This window comes from Paramormyrops kingsleyae, chromosome 1 (genome assembly GCF_048594095.1).
Source record: "Paramormyrops kingsleyae isolate MSU_618 chromosome 1, PKINGS_0.4, whole genome shotgun sequence".
Taxonomy (NCBI): domain Eukaryota; kingdom Metazoa; phylum Chordata; class Actinopteri; order Osteoglossiformes; family Mormyridae; genus Paramormyrops; species Paramormyrops kingsleyae.
Window position 1 is genome coordinate 3,344,010 of NC_132797.1, and position 14,283 is coordinate 3,358,292.

The window sequence follows — 14,283 nt, forward strand, 5'->3', positions numbered from 1 at the left end:
TGGGCCCTTGAGCAAGGCCTTTACCCCCAGCTCCATGGGCACCACTTACATGTGTGTCATGGAGCGCGATATGGGGTAAATGAAGAGTATTTCCTCATGGGAATCAATGAAGTATTGTAATTATTACCTCAATAATCATAAATTACCATACTAAGTATTAAGACCCATAGTAGTGAGTGTATGACAAGCAAAGGCTGCTGTAGGAGCAGGCAGGGCGGCGACTGGACAGCTCTGCATTACCAGTGTAGGGAAATCTACACGTAGAGCAATACGGCTAATTCCGTAACCATGTTTCCGGCTATAAAATCAGACCATTCTACTGCTGAAAGGACTTCCTAAAAATTACAGCCCCTGTCATACTTCCATTTTCATCACAATTAGGCCTCTTCCAGTTCCGTGGGAGACACAACCAATGACTGCACACACACACAGACTCACGCACACACACACACACCCAGCTCCATTGTGTCCAGGTGGGTTTGCTCATGCAGCTCTTAGCCACTCTGCATGAGAACGCCCAGTCTGAGCCTGGGCCCACTTCCCCTAGCTGGCCTGTTTCCCCTTCAGCCCAAGCCGCACGACATGACCCTTAAAATGGCGACAGAACTGAAACGAATGGTCTGCAAATCCATGGTGTGAGCCCTCTGTACAAGGCCACGTGCACGACCCCACTACAAATACGCCAGGCGCCAAGGATTCTCACAACGGTCCTTAGCATTTAAGATGGGAACTGGCACTACAAGGGTTTGAAGGTTGACTGTTGGCAGGGCTAATGTGGCAGGAAATGAGGCGAAATGCTGATGCATTATGGGAAGGATGAGGAATGAGCCAACAAGTGGAAAACGGATGTCTGTTGTTAAGCAAGCCTTTACATTCCTCTAGGCTCAAATGCAATCACCCTCCAGAAGGCCACACAATCACCTTCTCTTCTCCTGTCCCTACACTCCCATAATAGTGCTGTGACCAGTCCGCTCCTCACCTACCATCAACAGCAGAGACTGCAGACATGCTGCACTCCGCTATGGCTCTGCTGCTGCATGACCTTGTTAAAACTGAAGCTGTAAGGTGAACAACAGGACGAAGCTTCACAACCCTAATTATTTATAAACATATTTAGCGTCATTAACAAAGCAGTATAGAGCGTCATTTCTTCCTCCACCATGGTGCAATGATTAACACAGCTACACTTGTCCTCTAGTGAAATCACCGCATCTCCCTGCAGAACAACAGGATTTATTTGAGTCCTATTTTCAGCCAAGGCGAATTTTTCTAGGCTATCAAGCTCTGGACAGGTGCGGATGATCTTACCATTACTACTGGCACACTGTCAGAAGCCAAAGCTAAGCAATACCTCTGATATCGACACTAAAAAGCAGAGCCGTCAGCGGACATGCTTTCGCAATTAAGGCTGATGTTGATGCACAAAGTCAGAGCCCCAGGGCAAACTATGCTCTGTATGTAGACGAGCCCCATGCAAACCATTTCCTGTAGCTATTTCTATCTCGCTCTTCGAAACTCTACCCCGTTCCGTCTGTCATGTCTAGCGGGTTCAGCTTCAGTTAAAGAAGACCGGAGGTATTAAAACACGCTTAAGAACAAACGGGTCCGAGAATAAGGTGAGGATGAATTAATAAATGAGTGACAGGGCTCAGATGAGGCGGCGGATCAGGTGCCTGCTTGAGCACCTGTGGTATCTCTTATTCATGAGGCGACCTTATGCAAGCCAGCTGTGTTATTTAGTTACCGTTACGCAGCCCTGCGACCTCTGGAGCAGAAAACGCCGACCAGGTGGCTGAAATGCCACCAAAAGTGACACGAATGCAGGTTCCCAAGAGGCCTCGGCGTCTGAGCAGGGAAGCAGCAATATGGGGCAGCCCGTCCACACCACTCACCTTTGCCTCTTCCTTCTCCTCGTCTTTGCTCGCCTCCTGCGGACCCTCATCCTCATGCGGACCCTCATCCTCATGCTGCCCCTCCTCCTCCTCCGTCTCCTGCATGTCAGTCGCTATACTCAGCTCTGCACATGTGCCTTCGATCTCTGCTGAAGGCTCCGGGTGCTTGTCCTCTCCATCCCCGTTGACCAGGACCACGGTGGCCGCCTGAGGCTCCATCTTGCTGTCATCGGGGGCGGTTTCTGGGGCATTCGTCGCGGTCTGTGAGCTCGCGCTCAGGGTGGGTCTCTCCTGCAGGGGCTCCTTCCACTTCGATGGGGGTCTGCTCCCTGGGTTGCAGCTGGGTGATCTGAGGGGCGATCTCTGCAGCGAGCCTTCCCTTTTCACCTCGCTGGGGGGGGGGGGGGGGGGAGGAGGCAAGAGAACAGACAACCAGAGACTGAAACAGGAGACTGAGCCCAACAGCTAGTGAGTGAAAGAGCAAAAGGAAGAGAGAGAGACAAAGCGAGAGAGAGAGAGAACGAACAGGCGGTGGGGGGGGGGGGGGGGGGCAGCTGTAGGGCACTAGAGCCTGTGTGGGAAGGGTAAATACAGCGAAAGGAGGCACTGTGACTTCCTGTATGTGTGCTTTGGTGGAGGATGTGCTACAGGCCAGAGAAGTGGCTGAACGAAGGAGTGAGACAAACGAGGATGATCTTTCTGGAGAGTGCGGCAGCCGGTACGCAGTGCCGCTGTATTCCTGACCCACATTTGATTTGTTTTACTTAAATCGCACAGAAAACACCTCCCTGAGGGCTAAATTTGGCACGGACACTTCCAGAAAAAGACCTGAAGCAGATGCATTGGAGGAAAAAAAAAAAAAAAAAACAGAACAATCCCCTTTCCGAGGGATTATTAATAACTGGAGGAAAACACAGACAGACACAGTAGCTCCCAGCTGACCTGCTGACTGTGGGGGTGCAGGGGACAAGCAGGCCTGCCAGACTGAGGCCAGCTCGGCGTGGCTGACTGGGCGAACCCCCGACCTGGGGCAGAGGAGGCCGTCCAACCCCACCGGCATCGCCAATCCAGCCCACCTGCCCAACACCTGCCCTCCGTGCCCAAACGGCAGGAAACAGCAGATTTCCAGCTCCCCCCCCCCAATTAGGACTATTTAAGGAGGAGGAAATGATGACATGACCTTCTACGTCCAGGTATTATCTGGGGATATTTGCCCACGCTCTCTGACATCCGTACAGCAGAGGTTTAGTGCCGCAATCCGCAGATAACTCTGGCTGAGGTGTAGCTAATTAGGCAGCAGACTCTTCTCTCTCAGTCAAGTCTCAAAAGCTATATTGACTTAAATGTTTTTTAATCCAAGATCTGAGTGCCAAAAGCAAATCCATCTTACATGCACTGCTCATGTGCAATATTGTCTAATACAGTGGCTGTCAAACTTTTTGGCCCGAGTTCCACTTCGGATCAAACCAAAGTAACCAAGGAGAGAATATGAAAAACATCTTAATCAACTTAAAAATGACTAGAACATTTTATATCACCTAATGTAACATTGATTTCAAACGCTCAATACCTGTTTATATCATAGATTTTCTCGCCTACCACCTGGGGAAGCTCCGAGTTCCACGGTTTGAGAACCACTGTTCTAATGTATGAATAATGACAATGAAGGATTAAATGACTTTCCAGACCATTCTCAGAGAGGTCAGCGGAGATGCCCACACTGACAGATACCCAGCCCTGTCCTGCACTGTGCTCTGCCCAAGATTCCCAGTTCCTACCTGTTCTCTTCAAAGCGGCTGATGAGGGCAGACACCTGGGATTTCCTCTCCCGGATCCTGACCCTGCCCTCCTCCATTGCGCCTCCGAGATCTCCCGTCTGGGCAGCAGTTGGATGCAGTTCTGTCAGCAGGTTCTGGAGTTGAGGCGGCTTGGTAGGCACTGATGGAGGAAAAGTGCCATATCACAGAAGGGCCACAGGGAGGCAACAGAAATGTTTCCATGAAGAAAGTATGACAAGTACAGAACTAATGCTATAGCCAATAAATAATATGATATATAATATAAATAAATAATGCCATGTGCCAAACACTGCAGCACAGATACTGTAAGTACTGTTCAACTTACTAGGTAAGTACTGACAAATACTGTCACGGTGCAACACAATTATTGCACTTTTTAAAAATGTTACTTATTCTATTCTATTTTCTATCATATTACTTTCAGAATGATTGACACTCTCAGTCGGAGGGTCTGCAACCTCATTTCGTGGTGCACGAGCGCAATGACGATACAGTTGACTTTGAGCATCATTGTACATTTTCCTGTCGCATGTTAAGTGAACAGATGCCTCCTGTGGCAAAGTGGTGCCTGTAGATCGGGGGGTGCGGGTTGGACCCGTACCTGGTGGTTTGGGCGGCAGTCCCCGTCCATTTAAACACCTCTCGCCATTCCCAGGCACATGGCTGGCTGTCTCGCCGGATGGGACACGTTCACAGGGCTGGCGGATAGTGGCTGGTGAAGCAGAACGCAGCGTGTTAGTGAAGGTAACTGGAATGCTGTTTAGCTGGATGTTTCTGACAGAAGTAAACGTGTTGTTTGATAGCACTGTGCTTACCGGTCAGGCAAGCGAAAGTCCTATAAGGGCCCTCAGTCGTAAGGCTCTACAAGACCTCTAAACCATGACAGAATCATTTATGGCATTTCCTTAATGGCTGCTTCCTGGTAAGGTCATATCGCCACAGAACAGAATAGATATTACACAATGCATGCTGAGTCTTGGACAAGGCAATTGAGGTGGTATTTTCAAAAGCAACGCCATTCTGGTATTTGGAAATATCACAGTGATAAATTTTGCCGAGTGATTTTTTTTGGTCGCCAAGATTTTCAGATCCTGTGGCATTACCATATTACCATAATTCCGCCAAAGCGTAATTCTACCTTTCTATCAATCCATCCAAAATTCCCTCCAAAGATCGTGCACCTTAAAAAGTTTAACCTCCACGATAAACATCCGGTTATATCAAAAATAACGGTACTTCAAAGTGTTGGTTTTCCACTGATGTAAAAACTGGTTCCAGAGCTGAATGACAACACAGTGCAAAGGAAAAAAGGAGATACAACAAGATTAAGGAGCCATTAAAACAAACACCAAGACTATAGTCATATAAGAACATAAGAACTATACAAACGAGAGGAGGCCATTCGGCCCATCGAGCTCGCTTGGGGAGAACTTAACTATAATCATGCTGTGTAAAAATTCTGGAGTTTAAACAAATACCGCACAGTTAATGACACCTTCTTCCAAAACAATAACACACACGAACTGAGTCCAAAACACCCCCTTTAAACAGTTTGGATGCAATTAATATGGATGACCTATTGGAAATGTCAAAAGCTGACATTAACTCATGCTACAACCAACACATTTTACACAGCTGCATGACATTTTCCTTCGTTTTCAGCAATTCACATTAATAGCCACATTTATCCTGTTGAAACCAAGATATTTATAGAGAGGACCTTTGTGAAAACTCCCACAAACGCCTGTGTGCTGCACACCAGTCTCACACCAAGACCTGGCAAAAGTGTTACTTCCCTGTCTGATAAGGCAGCGGAGGGAAATGCCTGCCTTGAGCAGCCTCCCCCGAAATCTCGGACCGATCGGCATCCAGCGAGCCGGTCGGCTCTAGGCACTGGGGAGGGGGACCAAATTTACCCCGGCGGTGGGAGGAGGTAGGGAGCATGAACCAATATGGCGCGTTGCTGCACCCACCACAGAGCAAACCACCCCAGGGATGAGAACCCGAGTGCAGCCGTGCAGCAGGTGATACCTCAGGACCACACTAGGCTGAATGGAACAGTGTGAGCTTTTCTTCTGCTGGCTGGAGTGCCAATCCTGCCACCAACCCCCAAATGTTTCCCTGTAAGTTGGAGGACCTGCTTGCAGGGCTGGATGTAGGTTAACATCATACCCAGGACAAAGCAGTGCAGGTTAAGGGCCCTGTTCGGAGCGCAATGGAGTAGGATCATTCCTAGCATTCACAGGATTTGAACCGGCAACCTTCCGACGGCTGGCATGGATTCCTGGCCTCTGCCGATATGTCCCCCACATCACTGGCACTAGGGAGCCCTTTCTGACAGAGAACCAAATGCTGTTGGTTCTTAAATATTCTCTACTTTGAGTTCTGCTCCATGAGGGACTGTAAGTGTTGAAAGCACAGATCAGACAATTAAACAAAAAAAAAATCACCATATATTTTCTTGGCTAAGAGCAAACATCTAACAAGCTGAAATAAACAGGCTTATTTGGAGTCACTGAGGATAGAAAATGTTTGATTCTGATTAACCGGGTCAGCTTACACACTCCTAGCTCTTCGGTGTCTTTAAAACTCTGAAATGTGGTCTTGAAACGCTGCTCTCTCTGAAGAACCCACTTCTGGTGCTGTTTAAGGTACCTGAATCTGTCCTGTTTATTTACAGCTTTTTATGGTCCTGGACTTTCCTGACTATCTCAGAGGAAAGATTGTCCAGATAAACCATGTCAGGGAGGACATTTTGAGATAGGACAGGGTTTGTAAACTGCCATTTCAATTAAAAAGACCTGGATTTCACTTAAGCGCTGAGTTCTTGCTGTGTGCCGATTGGTCAGTCTCCTTCAATCATGCATATGTCACTGATGTTAACGTGAAACAGCTGGACGAGTCCTTCAATCAACGAAACAAACCAGTTAAAGTGCAAGAAGAACTGAACTAATTAGCCAAACACAGCTTTCAGTTTTAAAGAAGTTTGTAAAACCTGAAGTAACCTGTCCTCACTGACGTGGAGTAGGTGGTTACCAGAAAACAGATCACTGCAGAAACATACCGACATGGAACTGTGTCCTTCAGATTCAGCTGGAGGACCGACCCCAGGTACCAAATTCTGGCTTTAATCAAGGTCAGGTTTAGGCTCAGAACCAGGAGAGGTCACAGGATCTCAGGGGCCTCTCATGCATTCCAGTGGCCTGAAGCCTCCGCAGGTCAGTGCTGGAGCCCAGATCACATGACTGAGTGAAAGAGGAAGTGAAATACTTCCCTCCATGCAGCCGACCCCAGGCGGCTGACAGCCTTCATGAAGGCAGTGATCATGGCTGATAACAGTCTGTCTTTGCATTTGCCTGTGGCTCTGGGGGCCTTTACGTTGAGGGGGCGTCTGTATTTCTGGCCGAGCGTTTCTGCTATTTGTGGGGCTGTGACTGAGCACGACCCCTTAAGGTCAGCCGCACAGCCCAGCCACTCGTACCAACTCTCTCTCAGATCCTCCCCGTAGGCGCCCACAGAATCGAACCACCTCATTAAGAACAAACACACACAGTGCATACCCCAGTCACAAGGCATGCAAACCTTTCCAGCAGCAAGAATTACAGCATTACATTCACAACCTTCAAGAAGAAACGGTTTAAAGCAATTCTATTTGATCTATACGCACAGGTGACCTGAGTAATCTGGACTGAGGATCACTTGCAGAGCAAGCTTCCCATTTATTTATTTAATACAAAGCAACAAACAACTGGCTTGCATGTTCTCCCCGTGTCATCGTGGGGTTTACTCCAGTTTACCCCCACAGGCCAAAAACATGCTGAGGTCAACTGGAGTTACCAAAACACCCATAGGTGTGAAGGGTGTCCGGCGATGGGATGGCACCCCATCCAGGGCTATTCCCTGTCTTGTGCCCTGCGATGGGATGGCACCCCATCCTGGGCTATTCCCTGTCTTGTGCCCTGCGATGGGATGGCACCCCATCCTGGGCTATTCCCTGTCTTGTGCCCATAGGCTCTGGAGTCCCGCAACCCTGAGTAGGTCAAGTGGGTATAGAGAATGGATGGATCACGGTACAATCTGTAAGCAGCATCACTTCCAAGAGCAACTGGGAATTAAGGGCCTTGCTCCAGGCTCTGAAAGTCATATCACCCTTCTAGTCATGGGATTTGAACCAGCAACCTGCCACACACAGGCAGCATCTTAACACTCTGAGCCACAGTGGCCTGGTCACCTGGTTGCTGGGACAAAACAAATAACTGCTTTTTCCACATTAAATATACATGGCAGAAAGCATCTAAAGACACCTGTGTGACATATTACTGTGTCTGCAGTGAAGGGGAACCTGGCTGCTGACATGACACTGCAGTCACTGCGTACTGTGCCACCCTCACTGACCTGGCGGCCTCATCCAATCGCAGATGCTGGGTTAAATCTTTTCATTGGCCTGCCGGGTGTGAGGCCGCCCGCGCTGGGCACTGTGACTTCATAGAAATTGAGCATTTAACAAAATAGAGAAGTGAAAAAGAATTAGGGGAAGGATATTCAAAGAGCGTAGCACAGACGTAGCCCAGTCCTCTTCTCCAATAACCAGAAGCCCCACCCACAGCGCCCCACCTCCTGGGGTATCTGGGACGAGGAGGGGTAAATTTTCCCCAGGTAGGGAACACAAAAATACACATTTACCATGGAAGACAGCGCGAGGAAGAATGAAAAATTATAGAAATTATGGAAGGCTCTGCTGATGTTGATGGCGGTGTGGAATAAGCCATTTTTAGATCACCACAAGACTTTGAAATTGATTTTAAATATGAATTTAAACATAGGATACTGTAATTATGTAAGTGAATTAGTCATTTCTAATACATTTGCCCAGTTGCACACGGCCTGACTTACCAAAGTCTGACACAGTGCTGTCATGAATGAGGAAGTGTGTGCAGAGACTTACGATGTACATCGAATGGGGAGATGTCTGCCACTACTGACGGTGATATGTACTTAGATATTCCTCAGGTCTGCCTGGACAAGGGGACATTGTCCTCATTTTGCGCATACAGGCCCCCGACTGTGTCCAAGCTTAGGGAGAGAGACCTGAGCTCTGGGCCTGTTCATGAATGCAACCACCAGCACGTGTTGAGGGCGGCCATCTGAGTGATGTGATCCTCAACCGAGACTCTCAATGGCTGACTGCGAAGCTCCACTTTAGGGATGTGGACAGAACTTCCATGCACAAACATCCCAGGGTTACGCAGCATGCCTGTTTATTGTTTGTCTAATGTGGAAAGTTTGTTACGTTATGTCATGGGATGTTATGTACTAAAAACTGCTAGTGGCCTTCCTGCTCTCTCTCTTCCCCTTAAATTATTAATAATTGTACAGGATTTTTTTTTGCACCACAGATCACTCTGTGTTTTTCACTGCTGTGTCTGTCGTGTAATAAATGTTCCACGGTGAGATCAGGAGGAAGATCGTTTCATCTGACGGTGGACTGTACGTGGCACAGATAGCAAAGCATTACATGACATGAAATACGCATTAGCCCCAGGTAAGATACTCAGCAAGTCCAGATTAGCAGGTGGAGCAGACAGACATGTTTTTGCTTAAGTACATTAAGGCGGGGCCTTATCAAAACCAGATTTAACATTTACTAAGTCTGTGAGACAGCAGGGAGATACGATATGTCTGCCTTCATCTCAGGTAAGAACAGGAATCACAGTAGCACGAGGCAGCAAGTGGCCGGTCAGCCCATCCCGACACTCCTCTCTGAGGACACGGCAGACCCCAGATCTGCCCTCATTCACACAGAACCTTAATAAATAGTCCAGAGGCAGGTGATCCCATCAAGGAGTAAAAAGAAGAAAAAAACTGGAATAGACTGCTTTTATACCCAAGACGCATGTAAATAAACTAGGTTTAAACTGGCACAAAAAAAAGCCTGGAGGACTTTGCAGTTAACATTCCTGAAACTTAAATTAAACCCTGTCAGCAAAAAGCATTGGCATCAGGAGAAGCAGGTACCGAGCAAACGAGCAAATCGTATCCGTCCGCTTACCTGAACCTGCCAGCGGGGTCTAAGTTCACGGCCCGCGACAGCGCACCGATCTGTACCAGGATCGGAGCCCCGCCCGCCCCCTCATGCAGCTCCTGCAGCTCATTCGCTGGGAAACTCGGCCATGTGACTACGGTATCACGGCACAAAAATGCAGGAGCACGCGCGACCTGTCAGATGAACACTAAAATTCCTGAGAGCGAAGGCCACCGCGAGCTTGAGCTGCACCTCGAGCAGGAAGTTTGTGCTGCTGCCTCTGAGACGCTGTTATCTGTTTTCTCCTGTGCTTTTCCCTTTAGCGGCACCTGGAAAATGCGGCCCAGAGTGTGAACAAACCGAGGCCGAGAGCTGCAGGCCCGTGTGGGCGAGAACCTCACTGCCCCCTGGTGACCCACCCGTAGCGGCTCAGACACGCTAAGGACACCCTGGCCGGCTTGGGGGGGGGGTGGGGGAGTGAAAAAGGGACTTCCTCTTACCTTCAAAGGACCCACGTACAGATTGTCCCCGACTTGTGTCTGGGTTACGTTCACATCAGGGTGTATTTATAAATGGACATATGTCAGGACTGGTATATACCAGGGATTCTCAAAGTCCGGACCACAGGCCAAACCACAAGATAATCCGGACGCAGCTGATGATGCACCTTATATATCAATATGGTTGACGTAAAAAGGCTTAATGTGGTTTTAAGTGCAAAAATACAATGTAGAACCACCAAACCCGAAACACACAACTCATCCTAGTCCCCCTCCTCCCAAATGACAAAGTGTCGAAAGGATCAGCCAGCGTTAAACCAGCCTTTAAACAGGGCTGTGAACTTTCATGCTTTCAGACTCTCGCGCAAGAAACCTTACGACAAATCTATTCCATTACAAACCTAAAATTAGCTACATCAGAAGTGCTGGAGTAGTTTGCAAACTGTGACGGTGGTAAGAGCAGCGGTAGCCTAACTGCTAGGGAAGTGCTCCTGTGACTGGAAGGCCGCTGGGTCGAATCCCCCACTGGCAAGGTACGACTGGGCTACCCTGAGCAAGGTCCTACCCCCAGTGCTGTTCCCTGGGTGCTGAATTAGCCGCCCCCTGCTGTGTCACATATGGGTTAAAGACAGGGGACGCATTTTGTTGCTGTGGTGTTTCAACAACTAATCACATTCACCAAAACTACTACATCTGTGTTTGTGCAAACTTGTCGCTAATTGAAAATCTTACCCCAGCCAGCTGACTGAAGTGGGTAACGTTGTTTGCGTTATAAACTGATGTCTAATACCAAAAGTTTTTGTTAATTCATTAAAGTTGAAATGCTGACTTTAACAAAAATGTGATGCGGTCCATTTCTTTGAGATCCCCTGGTTTATACAGTACAGTGTAGACTTGTTAGACATTTTCTTACGTGATTCTGTAACTTCTCTTTCAAAATTTTTATTACTGTTGATCAGTTATTACATACACACGTGTATATCCTGTAAGCGGCTAGGTAGGATAGGACTGCCAGGCGTTCAGCTAGCCGCAGTTTATTTTCACATACATTTACGTTTTGTTCTTTCCAGTTGTATGTGTGAGTGGTCCTGAGTCGCACAGGCGATACGTCACTGACAGCCTGTTTCATATATACAGCCAGCCCTCCATATCCTCGGGTTCAGCCAGGCATGGATCGAAAAATATTCAAGAAAAGTAAAACGCTCCTATCCTTCGGATTTGCCGTATCGGTGAGACTGAACGCCAGAGAGACTCCCCTTTCCCATTTACCCATGCTGTGATGATTACTGTGCTGATGATGAAAGATATTGTTTTAAATTCGGCATATGATCCCGTGTCTTTAGAGTGAAGGCAAAAAAAAAGAATTTTATTTTACATTATCAAGTCATTTATTTGGCTGCTGTATGTCCCCGTGTTATTTGAGCAGTACGTATTTGTGTAAATATAAATACTATGACATTTTATATAAGGGACTTGAGCATCTGCGGATTTTAGTATCTGCCGGGGGTCCTGGCACCAATCCCTCACAGAGAAGGAGGACCAACGGTATATTTTTATAAAATTGAAGAGCACTTGGTTCTTTCAAACAACTAAAAGTTCAAACGGCCACATTTCTAGTCCGGAATTCACGCCAACATCTGTCACATTCTGGCCTGCACGCACCACCTCGACAATTTATGCGCTGGGTTAAATTTACTGGCAATGAGAGGCTTTAACTTCCTCCTTGCTGCAGTGAACAGCACCTGCCTCCGCCACCGGGGGCACTGCAGCGTAGCCTCTCGCTAGACAGCAGGTGGCTAAGCCAGATAAGCACTGGGAGAATGTGCTATCAGATGCTCTTCGCGGTTCTCATTCATGGTGTACTTAAAAAGCAGACATATATACCTGCCATCTGTTGTGAATTCTTCCTCATTTAGTGGAACACCAGCCTCCCAGTTAGGGATGCTGCCCTGTAGATTGGCCATGTGTCCTTTCAGCTCTGAAGACCGGTCACCCTCTGGCCTGTTAAATACCCACTGCTTGGCTTTCACCATTCCATGCACTGCTGGGGGGAGGGTCACCACATCAGGACCAGCTGAGGGCCTTGTCTCATCCTTGGTAGCTCAACAAGCAGAGCATTGTGCTAATCAATGTAAAGGTTGTAGGTTCACATCCCGGGGCAGACACATAAACCATCAGATAAATGAATAAAATAATAGAAGGTATGATAACAGCTACCTGACCTATCAATGTTTGGTTTAATTCATCGGGAACCAATAAAAACCCATAATAAAGGGATCAAACCAATGGATGACCAACGGCAGATGATAATCCCACCCACCATGTACAGAAGCCTTTTCCCCGCCACTTTTTGTACCTGGGCCCTGAAATCTCCTTTACATCTGAAACCTAAAAGGCAGGTTAACTCTGAAAAACTGAAGGTCTGCAGTAGCTCGGAAGCAGCCCACGGTACCACCACTTTGAGGTTAACACTCTGCAGTTATCAAGACACACTTCATTCCAAAATAGCTTCTCATCTTGGCCCCACATAAATCACACAGGACGTTACATTTCTTTGAAGAGGTTTAGAAGAACTTTGTTTCAACAAATGTAATAGTACAGAATTGCTCTGTACCTAAGGACAAACATTAGCGTGAAGGTTCACAGCTGCCCACGTCATTCGCTAAGCCTGCTCAACACGTCCATTCTCAACGCAGCTGCCTCTGATGTCAACCAGATGAAGTCATCACATGAAGACGAATTGGACCAAAAGGAGAAAGACGACCCTGTGAGGAGTGTGAGGGCAGTGGCCGTAAACGAGCCCTTACCTTTATGTTGGAAGGCGTTCAACCTCACCCGATGTTCACCACCATCAGCCTCTTCATCCACCAACGCATGGACGTCATTCGCCTCTGAAATAAACACAAACCACTCAGTGCCTGACACAAAACTCACACCCAGCTATGCACCAATGTCAGTGCTTTAGAAGACTGCAGGACTCACGACTACAACTACTTTGACCAAGCGTACAGTCGTGCATTTATCTTACACAGTTAAACATGATGTGATCAGTGAGTTTGAGAAAGCCTTTGTCACAGAACCACATATCACCTGCTGCCATGTCACTGAATGTCACAGCCAGGATGTGGCCTCATGACAGAATACCTTCAGCACCGATTCTGAAGGCAAACTTAGCCACTGCTTAGTAATCAGGGCACTCTGCCACATGTAAAATCGCTTTGCTTGGAGAATTCGAAATTAAAACGCAACGACTCTTCCAGATGATGGTAGCAGGGAGGGGACCGGATGTCTACAGGGTTCAGTGTTTTGAGACCTAGGATTATAGGTTCTCCAATGACCATCTGGACACGTCCATCTAGATCAGCCAGCGGGTCAGCAATCCAGGGCCCAGCATCTGGCCATGCCCAACCCAGTAAAGCCTGACAAGAAACAATGGAGTTCCTACAAGAGGAGTGACAACAGCGCCACCCTGTTGGTGAAGGACAAACCCAAACGACAATATGGGGTCAGGGTAATGGAGGTGAAAGCCATGAAGGTATGAAGGTTTGAGGTTCCTGAATCTGTATTTGGTGTTCAGGAACCAGCAGTAAAGTGTCTGACCCAGATGGGAGATCAGCCAATGAGCTCTCTGACCAGGAAACACTTGACCAGATGCATTAATTCCTGAGTGAAGGCAGGAAATGCGTATTTAAGACTTCCCTTCTCTCAGATTTCTACACCAGATATGTTTGCGTAAAACCTTGCCTTGTACAAAACTGCACAATAGAAAAACAGCTTAGAAAAAAACAGGGTTGGGGAAAATCACTCAAAACCAAATGTCTATCCAACACTATCAAATTTAATAATATCTATATCCGAAATTCTCTTCTCAGACACTTTCTTGTCACCTTCTTCACCCGATATTATGTCAGAGAAGCAGATATGATGAAGATACATATTTCCAAAACAAAACACATGAGCCAGGGGGCCGTGGGGAACGCCTTCACGGACCAGTGCTTCAGATCTTCTTCCACAATGCAAAACGTAAACATGTTGCAGATCAAATTGTGTTATACTCATATCATCCCCCT

The 14,283-nt window shown here is 47.5% G+C and overlaps 1 protein-coding gene across 5 annotated transcripts in view; it reads right to left on the reverse strand.

Moving 5' to 3' along the window:
- Window positions 1-14,283, reverse strand: part of LOC111851223 (FYVE, RhoGEF and PH domain-containing protein 4-like) — a 33,332-nt gene that overhangs the window by 5,304 nt on the left and 13,745 nt on the right. For 3 of the 5 annotated variants that reach the window (XM_023825927.2, XM_023825925.2, XM_023825930.2), the window contains exons 2-5: window positions 13,021-13,104; window positions 4,293-4,403; window positions 3,671-3,830; window positions 1,893-2,283 (exon numbers count right to left, since the gene is read on the reverse strand). In XM_023825927.2, the coding sequence (XP_023681695.2) occupies window positions 1,893-2,283; window positions 3,671-3,830; window positions 4,293-4,403; window positions 13,021-13,104 (746 nt within the window). Of the gene's footprint in view, window positions 1-1,892; window positions 2,284-3,670; window positions 3,831-4,292; window positions 4,404-5,863; window positions 6,092-6,251; window positions 6,624-13,020; window positions 13,105-14,283 lie in introns of those variants that run through there. The other 2 variants (XM_023825928.2, XM_023825929.2) reach the window with 2 other exon arrangements.